This window comes from Rasamsonia byssochlamydoides, assembly GCF_041956645.1.
Source record: "Rasamsonia byssochlamydoides strain NRRL 3658 unplaced genomic scaffold VTN77scaffold_14, whole genome shotgun sequence".
Lineage (NCBI taxonomy): Eukaryota > Fungi > Ascomycota > Eurotiomycetes > Eurotiales > Trichocomaceae > Rasamsonia > Rasamsonia byssochlamydoides.
Genome location: NW_027192397.1, coordinates 424,789 through 437,628, shown reverse-complemented (window position 1 = coordinate 437,628; position 12,840 = coordinate 424,789). Strand labels below are relative to the sequence as shown.

The 12,840-nt window shown below is 48.9% G+C and overlaps 2 protein-coding genes across 2 annotated transcripts; one reads left to right on the top strand and one right to left on the bottom strand.

Annotated features, from left to right (window-relative positions):
* Window positions 1–6,395: 6,395 nt before the first annotated feature.
* On the top strand, window positions 6,396–8,663 carry VTN77DRAFT_1820 (uncharacterized protein; the record flags this gene model as incomplete). Its single annotated transcript, XM_069417594.1, has 6 exons — window positions 6,396–6,417; window positions 6,512–6,652; window positions 6,747–7,509; window positions 7,569–7,984; window positions 8,041–8,405; window positions 8,466–8,663. 6 exons carry the CDS (start codon window positions 6,396–6,398, stop codon window positions 8,661–8,663), a joined length of 1,905 nt encoding a protein of 634 aa, XP_069279925.1.
* Window positions 8,664–10,558: 1,895 nt separating this feature from the next.
* VTN77DRAFT_1819 (uncharacterized protein) lies at window positions 10,559–11,790 on the bottom strand (the record flags this gene model as incomplete). The annotated part of the gene is made up of 7 exons (XM_069417592.1): window positions 10,559–10,684; window positions 10,764–10,846; window positions 10,933–11,084; window positions 11,167–11,252; window positions 11,313–11,430; window positions 11,507–11,678; window positions 11,745–11,790. 7 exons carry the CDS (start codon window positions 11,788–11,790, stop codon window positions 10,559–10,561), a joined length of 783 nt encoding a protein of 260 aa, XP_069279924.1.
* Window positions 11,791–12,840: the final 1,050 nt, after the last annotated feature.

Genomic DNA, 12,840 nt, shown 5'->3' with positions numbered 1-12,840 from the left:
GGGGGGCTATTTATGCCCAAAACATACAGCTGATTCCGTGAAGTTCTACACAAAGAACCATCTTCCCGTGATGCCTCAGGATGTGCGCAAAATACCCAGACATCGACAGAGGTGATGACATACGCTTCATACGCTACGCTGTAATATAATACCTTTCGATCTATTTATTTTATTTATTCACTTAGGTACCAAGTGCAGGGTAAATATCTGCTGAATGAGCATCGAGAGAGATTGATTATATGCCTACCTGCAATCTATTTCCTAAAGAAAAAAAATCGCAATGGAAATTGTTATATTCTGAATTTTATTCTTTCCTGGTTCTTCCTTCTAATTGCCACTAGGGCTCCTCTTAAAAAGACTAAAACACTATCTGTTAAGGGAGAGAGGGGAGGAGCATGATATTTCTGTTCGCGACTTTGTATATGTAGACGTACCTAGGTATGTACATACACACATGGATATGTGTGAGATCTTTTTCTTCTTTTCTCTATATTAACCTGGATAGACTTGTTTTGCTATAGTAATAATGTACCTATTCATGCTATACTATGACAGGCCTACCCTTCTGATCTATCTATTTATTTATTCTATTTATTTGCTACTGCCAAGAGCAGGCAAATATCTGCTGAATAAAGCCTCGAGAGAGATTGGTTATTTGCCTGTAGTCTACTCCATATTTCCCAAAAAAAGGACAATGGAGTTGTTGCATTCTGAATTTGATTCTTCAGTGGTTCTTCCTTCCAATCGCCCTTCCAGTCGGGAAAAGACTATCAAGGGTCTACAGAGAGGAGCATCTCCGTTTGCGGCTTTATATATCTGTACCTTCCTTAGGTTAGGTAACTGAATTGAACTCAGGGACAAAGACAGGGATTTATATTTCTAGTTTCTACAGCAGACTATTTTTTCCCCCTTTCTTTAAATGGATGAAATATTCTTTGAATTAATTGAGATCGATAGACAACATAATATATCTCCCGTCCTGCTGAGTGTCTGCACAGGTCGCAGGTTGCATCATTCCTCGTGCCGTACCATATGAGTCTGTGACTATGGCCTCGCAGCCACCTCGCTCTCGCTCGTTACTCACCTTACTCACCCCTATGATACATGTACATGTACATCGAGCAGCTAGCTGCCTCCATATACCCCACGGGAGCTCACTACTGCTGCAGCAGCAGACGGGGAATCATCTTCAGTCTATTCTCTTAGCGCGCCATCTTATGTCTCTGCTAGCCTGTGCCGTCATATCGCTCAACCGGACGTGTTCCTCCAGTGGAGCAGGAGCAGGAGCCCTTTGAGGCAGGTCATAATCATAATAACGCCTTGAGATTTACTGCAGAGCAAGAGCTGCTCGTCAGTGGGAGCTTTTCAGCTTGTTCATCAGCATCATCAGCGTCATTTTCGTCTTCTTCGTCTTCTTCGTCTTCTTCGTCTTCTTCTTCTTCTAATTGGCCTTCCCAGTCACATCATTTTTCACATTCACGACAATCTACATGTACTGTACAAATGGTCCTCGCCATCGAGGCTCATCTCGTTCTCGTCCTTTGAATAATAATACTAATAACAGCATGTCTATCTCACAATACTTGAATTGTATTCCCTGCACAATAATAACATCACGGAATGGGTTCCCGTTCCTGTTCCTGTCACGAAGGGACTGCAAGCGCGGCAGTATCAGAATGTTGCGAGGAGACGAGCAGCTGAATCTTCCACCATTGAAACTGGCACGGCAAATTATCTCCTTTATTCTTCGCGAGGTGGTTGTCCATCATCATCAGCAGTAGCATCTTCCAAACCAAGCCCTCTCGCAACGCTCGCGGGACCACAGGACCAGGCCTCTCCAACAGGAACTACCCGTCATCACCGAACAACTACTTCTCCCTACCTGGCCGAGGAGGAGGAGGAGGAGGAGGAAGCTTTCATGCAGCCAGAGTCTAAGTCATGGGACTTTATAAGTACTAAGATAGCAGAATGGCAAAGGCAAAAGGCCGAACCAGAGCAAGAGCCAGCCTAAGCAAAAGCAAGAGTGTGAACGGAGAGGGAAGGAATCCAAGTCCAAGAATAAAGAAGAATACACCACCACAGATGATGATCGTCTTCAACAGAGCGGTTCTTCTGCTGGGCCAAAGGGTCTTGCCCTTGGCCTTGTTGTTCGTGCTCATGTTCGTCGCTGTCAAGAGTCGCCGTTTCAGAGAAGATGAAGCAGAACTACCGGCAGATCTTCCCAGTTCGCTGAGGACTCTCCTTCTTCAAATAATCTCGACGACGGACGGAACGAAAAAGCCCCGCTTGCTGCTGCGTCGTCGTCAAGGTCGTCAAGGTCATCAAGTCTAAAGAAGCGGTTGAAGACGAGATTGAAGAAAAAGCTAAGTTAAGTGGTGGTGGTGGTGGTCTTGTCTTGTCTTCTCTTGTCATTGTTCTTGTCATTATTGGAAGCGAGCTAGGTAGGTAGGTAGATTAATTGCAATTGCAAATGCAATTCAATTCAATTGCAACAGCAATTGGCAAATGATCAACCGCATTTACAAAGGTTGGCTCGGGTCATCACAGATAGGATGTTGCCTATGGCAAAATGGTTTTTTTTTGGGTCCTTGAGTACAAGCTATATTGCTCTACCTAGGTATATGTTGCGATTTTTTTTTTGAAAGATATACTGCTATGCTATAGTATAGGCAGCTGGCATGCAATATTGCATATATCTATGGAACAATTTGAGGGTACGCAGTCAATCAATCACTCCATCATTCTATTCCAACGCGAACAATGCATTAACGTATTTACTGTGAATAATCACCAAATGACGTCCAAACTCATCTCTGAATTCAACATTCAAGTCATTGATTTAATTTAGTTTACTTTAACCAGATCCCAGAGGAAGTGAGGAACAAACAAACGAACAATACAGTTCCAAATTATTTATCAGGATCCGATATGACACCTAGGTATCTCTGAATATTACTACTTTTCGGCGTTCTGGGGCTTCATTTTCTGCGTTCGCTATTATATATATATTTTATTATTAGGGGGGGAGAGAGTTGGGACTGGAACACCCTGCATAGCGATATGTACCTAGATAAGTCAGCTAATAGATCAGGTATGAATTCATCATCACCGTATGATAGGCACTTTCGTTGTGTACAGGACAAATACAGCCAGCAGTTCATCCCCCTTTTTGCCTTGCCTTTTCCCCATCCACCCTAGCTAGCTCATTGTCTACCTACCTACCTACCTATATGTGAACGCTTGTTTAATTTATCGGAGCAATAATGATAATAGTAATGATTTGATTGAATGAATAAAACCGATCCGTTTATTCGCCTGCCTGAGTGCCTGCCGCCCCAATCTTTCCGCTTTCCTGCCTGCCTGGACGCCTTGGTGTACATGCCTTGAGTAGAGAACAAAAAAAAATAGTAAATAGAAGATAAAAAATAAATAAACAGATATAATGCTCTCAGAGAAGAGTCTTCGTAAATGTCGCCAACCAAGAGGGAAAGAGAAAATGCACAAAACAACCATAATCAATCATTCCAAGTCGTTTAATTATTTATTCATCCCTTGGTGATCCAACCACTGTGCACCATAAAGTCGAAAATACGACTCGTCTTCGCAACGTCGATCTGCCAGAATCCACGTTAGCAATAGTAATGACAACAAAGTCAAGGTTACGAGTAAGGCTTACCTTGCAAATCGCCCTGGCATCCTTCTTTTTCAAGCTTCCCCCCTGCTTCATCGCTTCCTTCAGCAGCGCCTCCTTGATGACCAGGTACGGCTTGGGCTGGATATGCAGCGCATTGCACAGCTCAACTTCCTCCTTCGTCAGCAGGTGCAGATCGGGCGCCCCCTGGTCCTCGAGCTTCCACGGCACCACCCCGCTGAGTGGCTGCACGACGTATTTCGACTTGGCCGGCTGCTGCATACTGCTGCTATCACCATTCGCGGCGAAGGCCCGATCGAAGTCGTTGGGCGGTGCCGGGCTCGGGTCCGGAGCGTTGGGCTTTGCAACCCGTTGCAGCCGCAGCGGCAGCTCGGGCGAGGTCAGCTGGCTCGCCGCCGAGGGCCCCTCGGGCTGCTGCGACTGCTTGGGGCGGGCGCTGGCAAACCGGTCAAACGCGCCTTGGGGAAGTGCCCGCTGCGCGCGTTGCTGCTTCTCCTGCTCATATTTCTCCCCACTCTTTAGATCCGTAATGCCCATCTGTCGCCACTCCTGCAGCTGCGCAATCGCCAGTCGCAGGTTGTGCTCGTATTCCAGTCCCTTGCAAAATTCCTCAAAGTCCTCGTGGTTCATCATCCGCGCAAACGGCTTCGCTTTGTTCAGCAGGTCCCTCTCTTCCTTCGTCCGCTTCTTCTCCTGCGCAGTGTTCTTCCGGTAGTCCAGCAGGTTGTGCTCGAAAAGAATCTTCTTGCGCTCTGTCCGCTGTGTTAACTTGTTGTTGTAGATCTCCATGACGGTCAACTTCAACTCCATCTCTGGGTCGTTCTCCCCGTTGCCATGGAGGCTGGTGCCCGGTTCGAATGACATGTGCTGAACGGCCTCTTCCGCATCATTGCAGAACTCCGTCTCGAACTCCAGCCGTCCAGGCATATAGCCCTGGACCTCATGACAGGCCGGGACACTGGCGGTGGGTTTCTGTTTGGGCGTCGTTGGTGGCTGCGCCTTGGCAGCTTCCTTGCGCTCCTCGATCCGTCGCTTCTTCCGTGCCTGGAACTCCTCCTTGGAGATACTGTCCTGTAGCGTTGTATCATTGGGGTCCGCGCGGGCCGGCAGTGGGAAATTGGGGCTGTTGATATACACATCGATGTAGTGATCCCGCACCTCTTCCTTGGTGCGGTAACCGCCGATATGGTCCGCGATGTCCGCCCACGAGCCCAGACCATAGATCTCGGCGCCTTCCAGCAGCAGCAGCTCTTCATCGGCGCCCCAGTCTTCCGTGTAGATAGGCACCGAGTTCTGTTCGATCACGTGGTAGGGGTGCGTCCGGGGATCGTGGTTCTTGGAGCTCTCGCCAGCGGCGAAGCAGGGCACGCAGAGATCGTACTCATGGCAGGCGGGGTGCGCGCATGATATGCGGACCTGGTCAACCCTTCAGTCAGCCTGGATTCCTCCGGTAGAAAACAATCCAGCCTTACCGTCGAGGTGATGTCGACGGAGCACACGTCGCAATGGTATTTGGTGCCGCCTTCCGTGCCGCGCGTGGCGGTCTTCTTTCGTATTACACCCATGGACTGGTCGATCCTTTCATCCTCCGCCTTGTCCGGGTCCGTTTCGAAAAACGTTGAGTGCCCTCCAGAAGATGGAGAGGGCGACGCGGGGCCAGGGCTGGAATCGAAATCGTCGTCGAGGGTGAGATTGGAGTAGTCGACCTGATACAGAGCAGGCCTTCTCCGCAGGCGGGTGGAGCTTCGACAGGGGACGGCAACGGGCTGCTTGCGAGCTCCAGCAACGGCAGACGGCCGATGGCGAGAGTTGGCAGGGTTGGCAGGGTTGGTAGGGTTGGTTGCAAGGGTTGTCGCGGTCGAAGGAACACAGGCAAGGGTGGTTTTACGCGGGATTCGATGCTGTTCGTCAGCTAGATGCTGTCGGTGTTGGTGGGTGACGCCTGCTGCCGGCGCTGGCACAGGCGGTTTGGCAGCATAAGCAGCATAACCAGCAGTCCGCGGGTAGCCAGCGGGCCCCATGATTGGCTGGGAGGGGCACCGCCTCGCTGTGGCTGAGCCGGGAGTCTGCGTCCTTGTTGGCTGTTTCCGCCGCCGGGTCATGGTCTGTAATGCTGTATTATTGCTCGCTGATTCGCTCGTAATCATAATCGGTCTGGGTACGGTTTAATGGGGTATCCCCGTTGTCCACAGTCCGCCACTCACCGACCCCCCGTGACCCCCGCCCTTGGCCAGGCAGCCTCAGGCCTCTCCGTGCCACAGGCTCACAGGCTCCCAGGCCCCCAGGCCCACGGGGGGTTCCCCTCCCGTATTGTCCAGCACAGAGGCCTCTGTTTAGTAACCTCCGTACCCAATCCTACTCCGACTCCTAGTTAGTGCACCGCCGCTCCTATCCTTAGTGCCCTGCTGTGACTGCTGTCTCCAGTTCACCACAATTCGGGTCGTCCTGCTCCCCCTGCGACCGAGTTGTTGTATTCCTCTCTCCTGGAGAAGAAGAGATCCATCTATTATCCCTATTCCTAAATCTGCTGTCCTCTCGCGTTGTCGCTTATCGTGCTCTGCAGTGTGTTGGAACCGGCTGTCCGTCGGCGTATGTACACTGCCCTTGTCGAAGTGACCTCTCGTCACCTCGTCACCACGCCCGTTCCTCTCTCCCAAACCGGGTCCGGAGGCGCGCAGGATCTGGGGGAGATTGCTTTCTTTTTCTCTCGTCCTAGACAGCATCAGAGGGAATCTGTCTCAAGATGTCGTGGAAGCTCACCAAGAGTATGTTTCTGGTTTCCCCGAATGGGCGACCCCCCTGGAGCCAACCTGAACGGATACGTGTTGAAGATGGGTCTCATCTAACACTCACTTGCAGAACTGAAGGAGACTCACTTGGCTCCTCTGGCTCAGTCTTTTGGCCGTTCATCGTCGACGTCGACAATCAAAGGTGATTCAGTAGAGGAAACCCCGGCCGCTCAACGTCCCACTCTCAATTCACAAAACTCAAATGGAATCGGTACGCTTCTCCTTCTCTTTGGCTTTGTCCTTGTCGGAAAGGAATGGATACTGGGTAGAGTGAGAATGGAGAACTAACGGATGAATGTCTACAGCCGACTCGGAGGCCTTGGTCTCACCTCCCGTGGCGCCAGTGAAGCCTGGTATCCTCATTGTCACGCTACATGAAGGAAGAGGCTTCTCGCTTTCCCCTCAGTACCAGCAAATCTTCAACTCTCATTTCCAAAACCAGAACGCCCCTCCGATTCGACCCAATTCCTCGTCCTCTCATTCCACGAATGCCTCCAGCAACTACACCCACCAAGGGAGGTCCCAGTCGACCAGCGGAGGCATCAATGCCGCCCCAACCATCCATGGCCGTTACTCCACCAAATATCTCCCGTATGCTCTCCTCGACTTCGACAAAAACCAGGTCTTTGTCGATGCCGTGTCGGGCACCCCGGAAAACCCGCTGTGGGCCGGTGACAACACCTCCTTCAAGTTCGACGTCTCCCGCCAAACCGAATTGAGCGTGCAGCTCTATCTTCGCAACCCGGCCGCACGACCAGGAGCCGGTCGCAGCGAAGATATCTTTCTGGGCGCGGTCAAGATCCACCCGCGCTTTGAGGAGCCCCAGCCATACGTCGAGGACCCGAAATTGAGCAAGAAGGATAATCAAAAGGCGGCTGCCGCTCATGAGGAGAAAGAACGGACCATGGGTCAGTTGGGTGCAGAATGGTTGGATCTGCAATTCGGCACGGGTTCCATCCGCATTGGGGTCTCGTTCGTGGAGAACAAAGGCCGCAGCATGAAGCTGGAGGATTTCGAGCTCCTGAAGGTGGTGGGCAAGGGCAGTTTCGGCAAAGTCATGCAGGTCATGTATGGATTTCTCTTTCATTTCTGGTTGGTGAACTCCTTCTCACACTGTGGACCAACAGGAAGAAGGATACAGGCCGGATCTACGCTATGAAGACGATTCGCAAGGCGCACATTATCTCCCGCTCCGAGGTCGCCCACACGCTGGCTGAGCGATCAGTGCTTGCGCAGATTAACAACCCATTCATTGTCCCGTTGAAGTTTTCGTTCCAATCTCCCGAGAAGCTGTATCTTGTCCTGGCGTTTGTCAATGGCGGCGAGTTGTTCCATCACCTGCAGAGAGAACAACGCTTCGACATCAATCGTGCTCGTTTCTACACTGCAGAGCTGCTCTGTGCACTGGAATGTCTGCATGGATTCAAGGTTATCTACCGTGATTTGAAACCAGAGAACATCCTCCTTGACTACACTGGTCACATTGCTCTGTGCGACTTTGGTCTTTGCAAGCTGGATATGAAGGACGAGGACCGAACGAACAGTAAGTGTCAGCGGGAGTCTATTTCATGTCTTGTCAACACTGCTAACCGAAAACAGCCTTCTGCGGTACTCCCGAATATCTTGCTCCCGAGCTTCTCCTTGGTAATGGCTATACCAAGTCCGTCGATTGGTGGACTCTCGGCGTTCTGCTCTACGAGATGCTGACGGGTCTTCCACCTTTCTATGACGAGAACACCAATGAGATGTACCGCAAAATTCTCCAGGAGCCCTTAACCTTCCCCAGCCAGGATATTGTCCCCCCCGCCGCTCGTGATCTCCTGACGCGCTTGCTGGACCGTGATCCTCAGCGCCGACTGGGTGCCAATGGTGCGGCCGAAATCAAAGCTCACCATTTCTTCTCCAACATTGATTGGCGCAAGCTGCTTCAAAGGAAGTATGAGCCGACCTTTAAGCCGAATGTGGTAAGTATCAGTTGAATAGTTCCCACTTTTTATGTTGCACGTGAAACTAATCCGCCACAGGTTGACGCCCGCGACACGGCCAATTTCGATCGCGAATTCACTTCTGAGGCCCCTACTGACTCCTATGTCGAAGGGCCTGTGCTTTCTCAGACGATGCAGCAGCAGTTCGCAGGCTGGTCTTACAACCGTCCAGTCGCTGGACTCGGGGACGCAGGTGGCAGTGTCAAAGACCCTTCTTTCGGCAGCATTCCTGAGTAAGGAGTTTGCATGCCACCTGCCATGCCACCTGTCCATACCACCTGCTTTGGTGTGAAGCGTGGAAGTCTTTTCTGATCTCTGCCAGACGCTTCTCTTGCTTGGAACTTCTTCGACACGAGTCTCCTTTGTGTGTCTTTTCCGTCGTTGATCTCGCTCTCCATTTTCGTCGTCCGTGATCCGATCGTGGCGCGACGGAGTCTGCATGCAGCATTTTCTTCCCTTCCCCTTTGGTCCTAGATTTTTTGCGTCGTGATTGATGACAAGCGTCTCTACAATTTCTCTGTTGTCCTCTTACTGGTCTGGTCCAGACATTTCAACATCGGCAGGTCCCTTGCATGTCGTCCCGTCAATGCTTTCTTTGCTTTGCTTTGCTTTTGCTGAGCAAGATTTGGTCTGTTTACAGGCGAGAGAAGCGCAATTAATATCGCCGCTAGCGAAGACGAGGATAAATCCTTCTACTACCATACCCCCGCTGATCATATTCTTTGTCTTGCCTGTTGTCTCATTTAGCCCGCTAGAGACTGTTGTCTATCTCTGATCTCTGATCTGCTGGCAGATGTTCAGCCCCAAACCTGACTGACTGAAGATGGAAGATCTATGCAGATGGGTGTGGAAATTGATCTTGATCAAGTGTTTGCCTGGCCATTGAATCTTGCGTGCGTTTGTGCTTGTTTTAGCGTGTCGTTTTAGTTTTTCTTTATTCTTTTTTTATTTGTCTTTTTCTCTCTTTTTTTCTTGTTTTCAAACTAGGAGTGAATATAGGAACTGAGAATTTGAGAATTTGTGCATATGACAGTTGACAGTCTTACAGTGCTCTGTTGTACAGTGTAGATCCGTGAAAGAAAAGACGTATGTATGTACATACGTAGTCTTCTTTAACATCAACCTCAACCTCAAGTACGGCCGACCTATCTTTCTCCATACCTGCCCGTTAGCAGCCGTCTCGACTACAAATAACAGTGGAGACTTAGATATTGGAAAAGTCAACCATGATAGTTTTCAGTCTACATGACTGATTATTATTGAAGTTACAGTGCCGAACTTGAATCAGCCCAAAAAAAGGCGATGCGTGACAGAAATTGAAAGAAAAGACATTTACTGAACCTCGAAGTATTCGTTAGGTATTCAATTGATTTCTTTCTGTAACTTAAATAAATATTTCTTGACGAAAGGATTCGAATTCGAGATAGATAGTAACAGAACTAGAACTCCTTTGAACGATGACGCTTGGCAATAATAATGGGTGGCTGTTCCTCGAAGGACCGGACAGAGGCACTGTGCATACATACATACATACGATAGATCCTATGGAGGTTAGGTTTCTTTTTGTACGTATTTACCTATTCTCTTCGTTCAGCGATTCTGATCGCTTCGCAAAGTCTTGTTTTCCCCCAGAATTAGACAAGGCTCTGAGCAAGTCTCAACTCGTCGCTGATTCAACCTGATTTTGGTCATCAGTAGTGTGAATAAGGCTATGGTCGCGCAGGATAAGTGCAATGATTATGTGCAGTACAGTACATGTCTTCGAGAGGTGATCTTGATGACGACCTCTTAATGAAATGATTATAAGTAGCTGCGTCTGGTTATGTATGGCCTGGATTTGGTAATGTAGGTAACTATAACTATGACTAGGTATTGCGAAGCAGTTAGTTCCTTTCCAGGCTCTTGAGTTATCTATCTATGTATGTGCTATGTACTCCGTACGGAGTAAACGTATCTATCTATCTAATTCTTATCTATCTAGTTAATATGTACGTATGTACAGTACAGGCTGCACAGCCAATACATCTATCTGTACATCTGTATGTATCTATAATCTATTATCTACATCTATTCACCTCCCCTTTCCCCTTTCCCCTTTTTCTTCCCTCACTATACTATCCCTGCTGTAGGATTTACATCTTCATAGCCTGCAGCCTTTGCTGAAACATCTCCTGACGCGGCTTCTCGACTTTTTCAAAGGCAGGCTTGGAAAGGCCGACGGGGATCTGCTCCGCTCCTTGGAGGAGTTTTTCCATGGTCTGTAGCGGCAAAAAGAAAGATCTTGTCAGAGAGGATAATTCCGGAGTAGTTTCTCGAGAGAGAGACAAGACAACATACCTCGTTGGTGAAGTCCTCCAATGGCATACCGAGTTTCCTCCCATCGATGATGTCGGGCTGGTGTTTAGCGTCGTGGAGTTCGGCTGGATATCAGACAGACTCGTCAGTGACACCGTCCTCACTTTTATACTGAAAATAATCTTTCTCCGTGCGTCTTCTTTTTACTCACTTTGAACAGCTGGTGGCATAATCTCAATCACTTTAACGTTGGTCCCCTTGAGCTGCTCTCGAAGACACAGGATCCACTGGTGGAGGGCAGCTTTGGAAGCGCAGTAGTTCGAGCATCGCAGGATGGGCACGAGCGCGAGGCCGGATGTCGTGCTGCAGGACAACAGAAACCGTTAATAATGACAAAATAGACCCTTATCTTTCTTTTTTTTTTCTTCGAATGTAGCACACTCACAAGATCAACGATGTGGGCGTGTCTTTTTTGGCCGTGAAGAATGGCAAGAACTCCTTCGTCAAGGCAAGGTAGGAAAGGTAATTCGTCTAGGTAGGATGTCAGCGACCCAGCTCTTTGAGTTGCGAAGTTTTCTACTCGTCTCTCACCGTCATCTCTTCCACAATTACGTCCATGTTGATCGCTTCGGGTTCGCTAAAGACACTGCGACGTTGAATGCCAGAGTTGAGAAACGCGCAGTCTAGGTCAGGATGCGACTTGGTGACACTGTATAAGTTCAAAGTCAGCCTGATCAAGTCCTACGTTCTCCTTCTTCTTCTCTTCTTCTTTGTTGACCGCTTACTCCTGCACAAAAGCCGGAATGGCATCCAGCTTGGTGATATCGAACTGGATCCCAGCGGCCCTCCCAGCCCCTTGGCTCCGAACGAATGCATCGAGGTTCTCCTTCCTGCGGCCAACAGCGATCACGAAGATGCCCTGCTGGATGAGTCGTTCGGCGATGGCAAGACCAATGCCTGGTCGTCACGAGGTCAGTAACCCCATTTTTTGTGGAACCTGCTGGGGGTCTCGTCGAAACGAACCGGACGTAGCTCCCAGCACGAGGACTTTCTTGTACGGAAAGGCCATGATGATGTCGTGTTGCCGTGGTTTGGTTCGGTTCGATTCGATTTCTTGCTTAATGCGGGGTATACTCGACGATGTAGTAGTAGTTGTTATTATCCAATTCCAGTCCAATGCAGCACTATTCACAGTTGCGAGGCAGGCGCTGTCAATCGATCGATCAATGATCAATTGATTGTTGTGCGCTGCGCAATGTTGTGACGTTTGAAAGATGATCTCATACGGCAAACCGGTTCCGGAGATAATCAGCAAACCAGAAGCCGAGTCGACATGCCGGAACTAGGTAGATAGCTTAAGTCCGATGGATGTGGAGAACTATTATCCATCAAAATAATATATGGAGTATATCCGAGACGAAACTAAAACTTTCTAATTTTTTTTTGCGTACAGTAAATCTACCAGAAAACGAGGAACTCAACAAATGCTTATTTGATATTATTTATAGTGTGTTTGTTCATCAGGGTGATGGTTATAGTTGTATCGTGCACCCAGTTGCAAAAGCTTGTTCGGAATTCCCCCCTGGCTGTCATTTTAGCCGCCAATTTCGATTCCCCACCTGTTTTTGTACGTGACTATTGGTACTCCGTACTGTATGGTAAAAGAGAACCGACCAACAGTGAGCTCATAAGTCTATTCTAATCATGAAATTGTGAGGCCATTATAAGTAACGTACCTATATATATGCCTATAGCACTGTACTGTACAAATTTATACTCCATATAATGATCAGATGTTAGCCGGCTCCCCTCCTGTCCTTAACTCCTTAACTCCGTACACAGTTCTAGGTGGTCCACCCAAAAGCTGAGTCAGCTGACGAAAGCGGTAGGCGGTGAGAATGACTGGTCGACCTGATCAATTAGTCGACAACCTTTCATCCATAGATTGTATCATCTCTGCTTGGTTATTTGTTAGTTTAAGTCCATTTTATATGTACAGTATTTTCCCATGCCAACAACAACCTTTAAATTTCCGTCCCGCGATTCCAATTCCCTACGTCATCGATCCCAAGACCAGGATCTCGCAGCTTCAAAAGTTGCTATCAGACGACTACTGGCA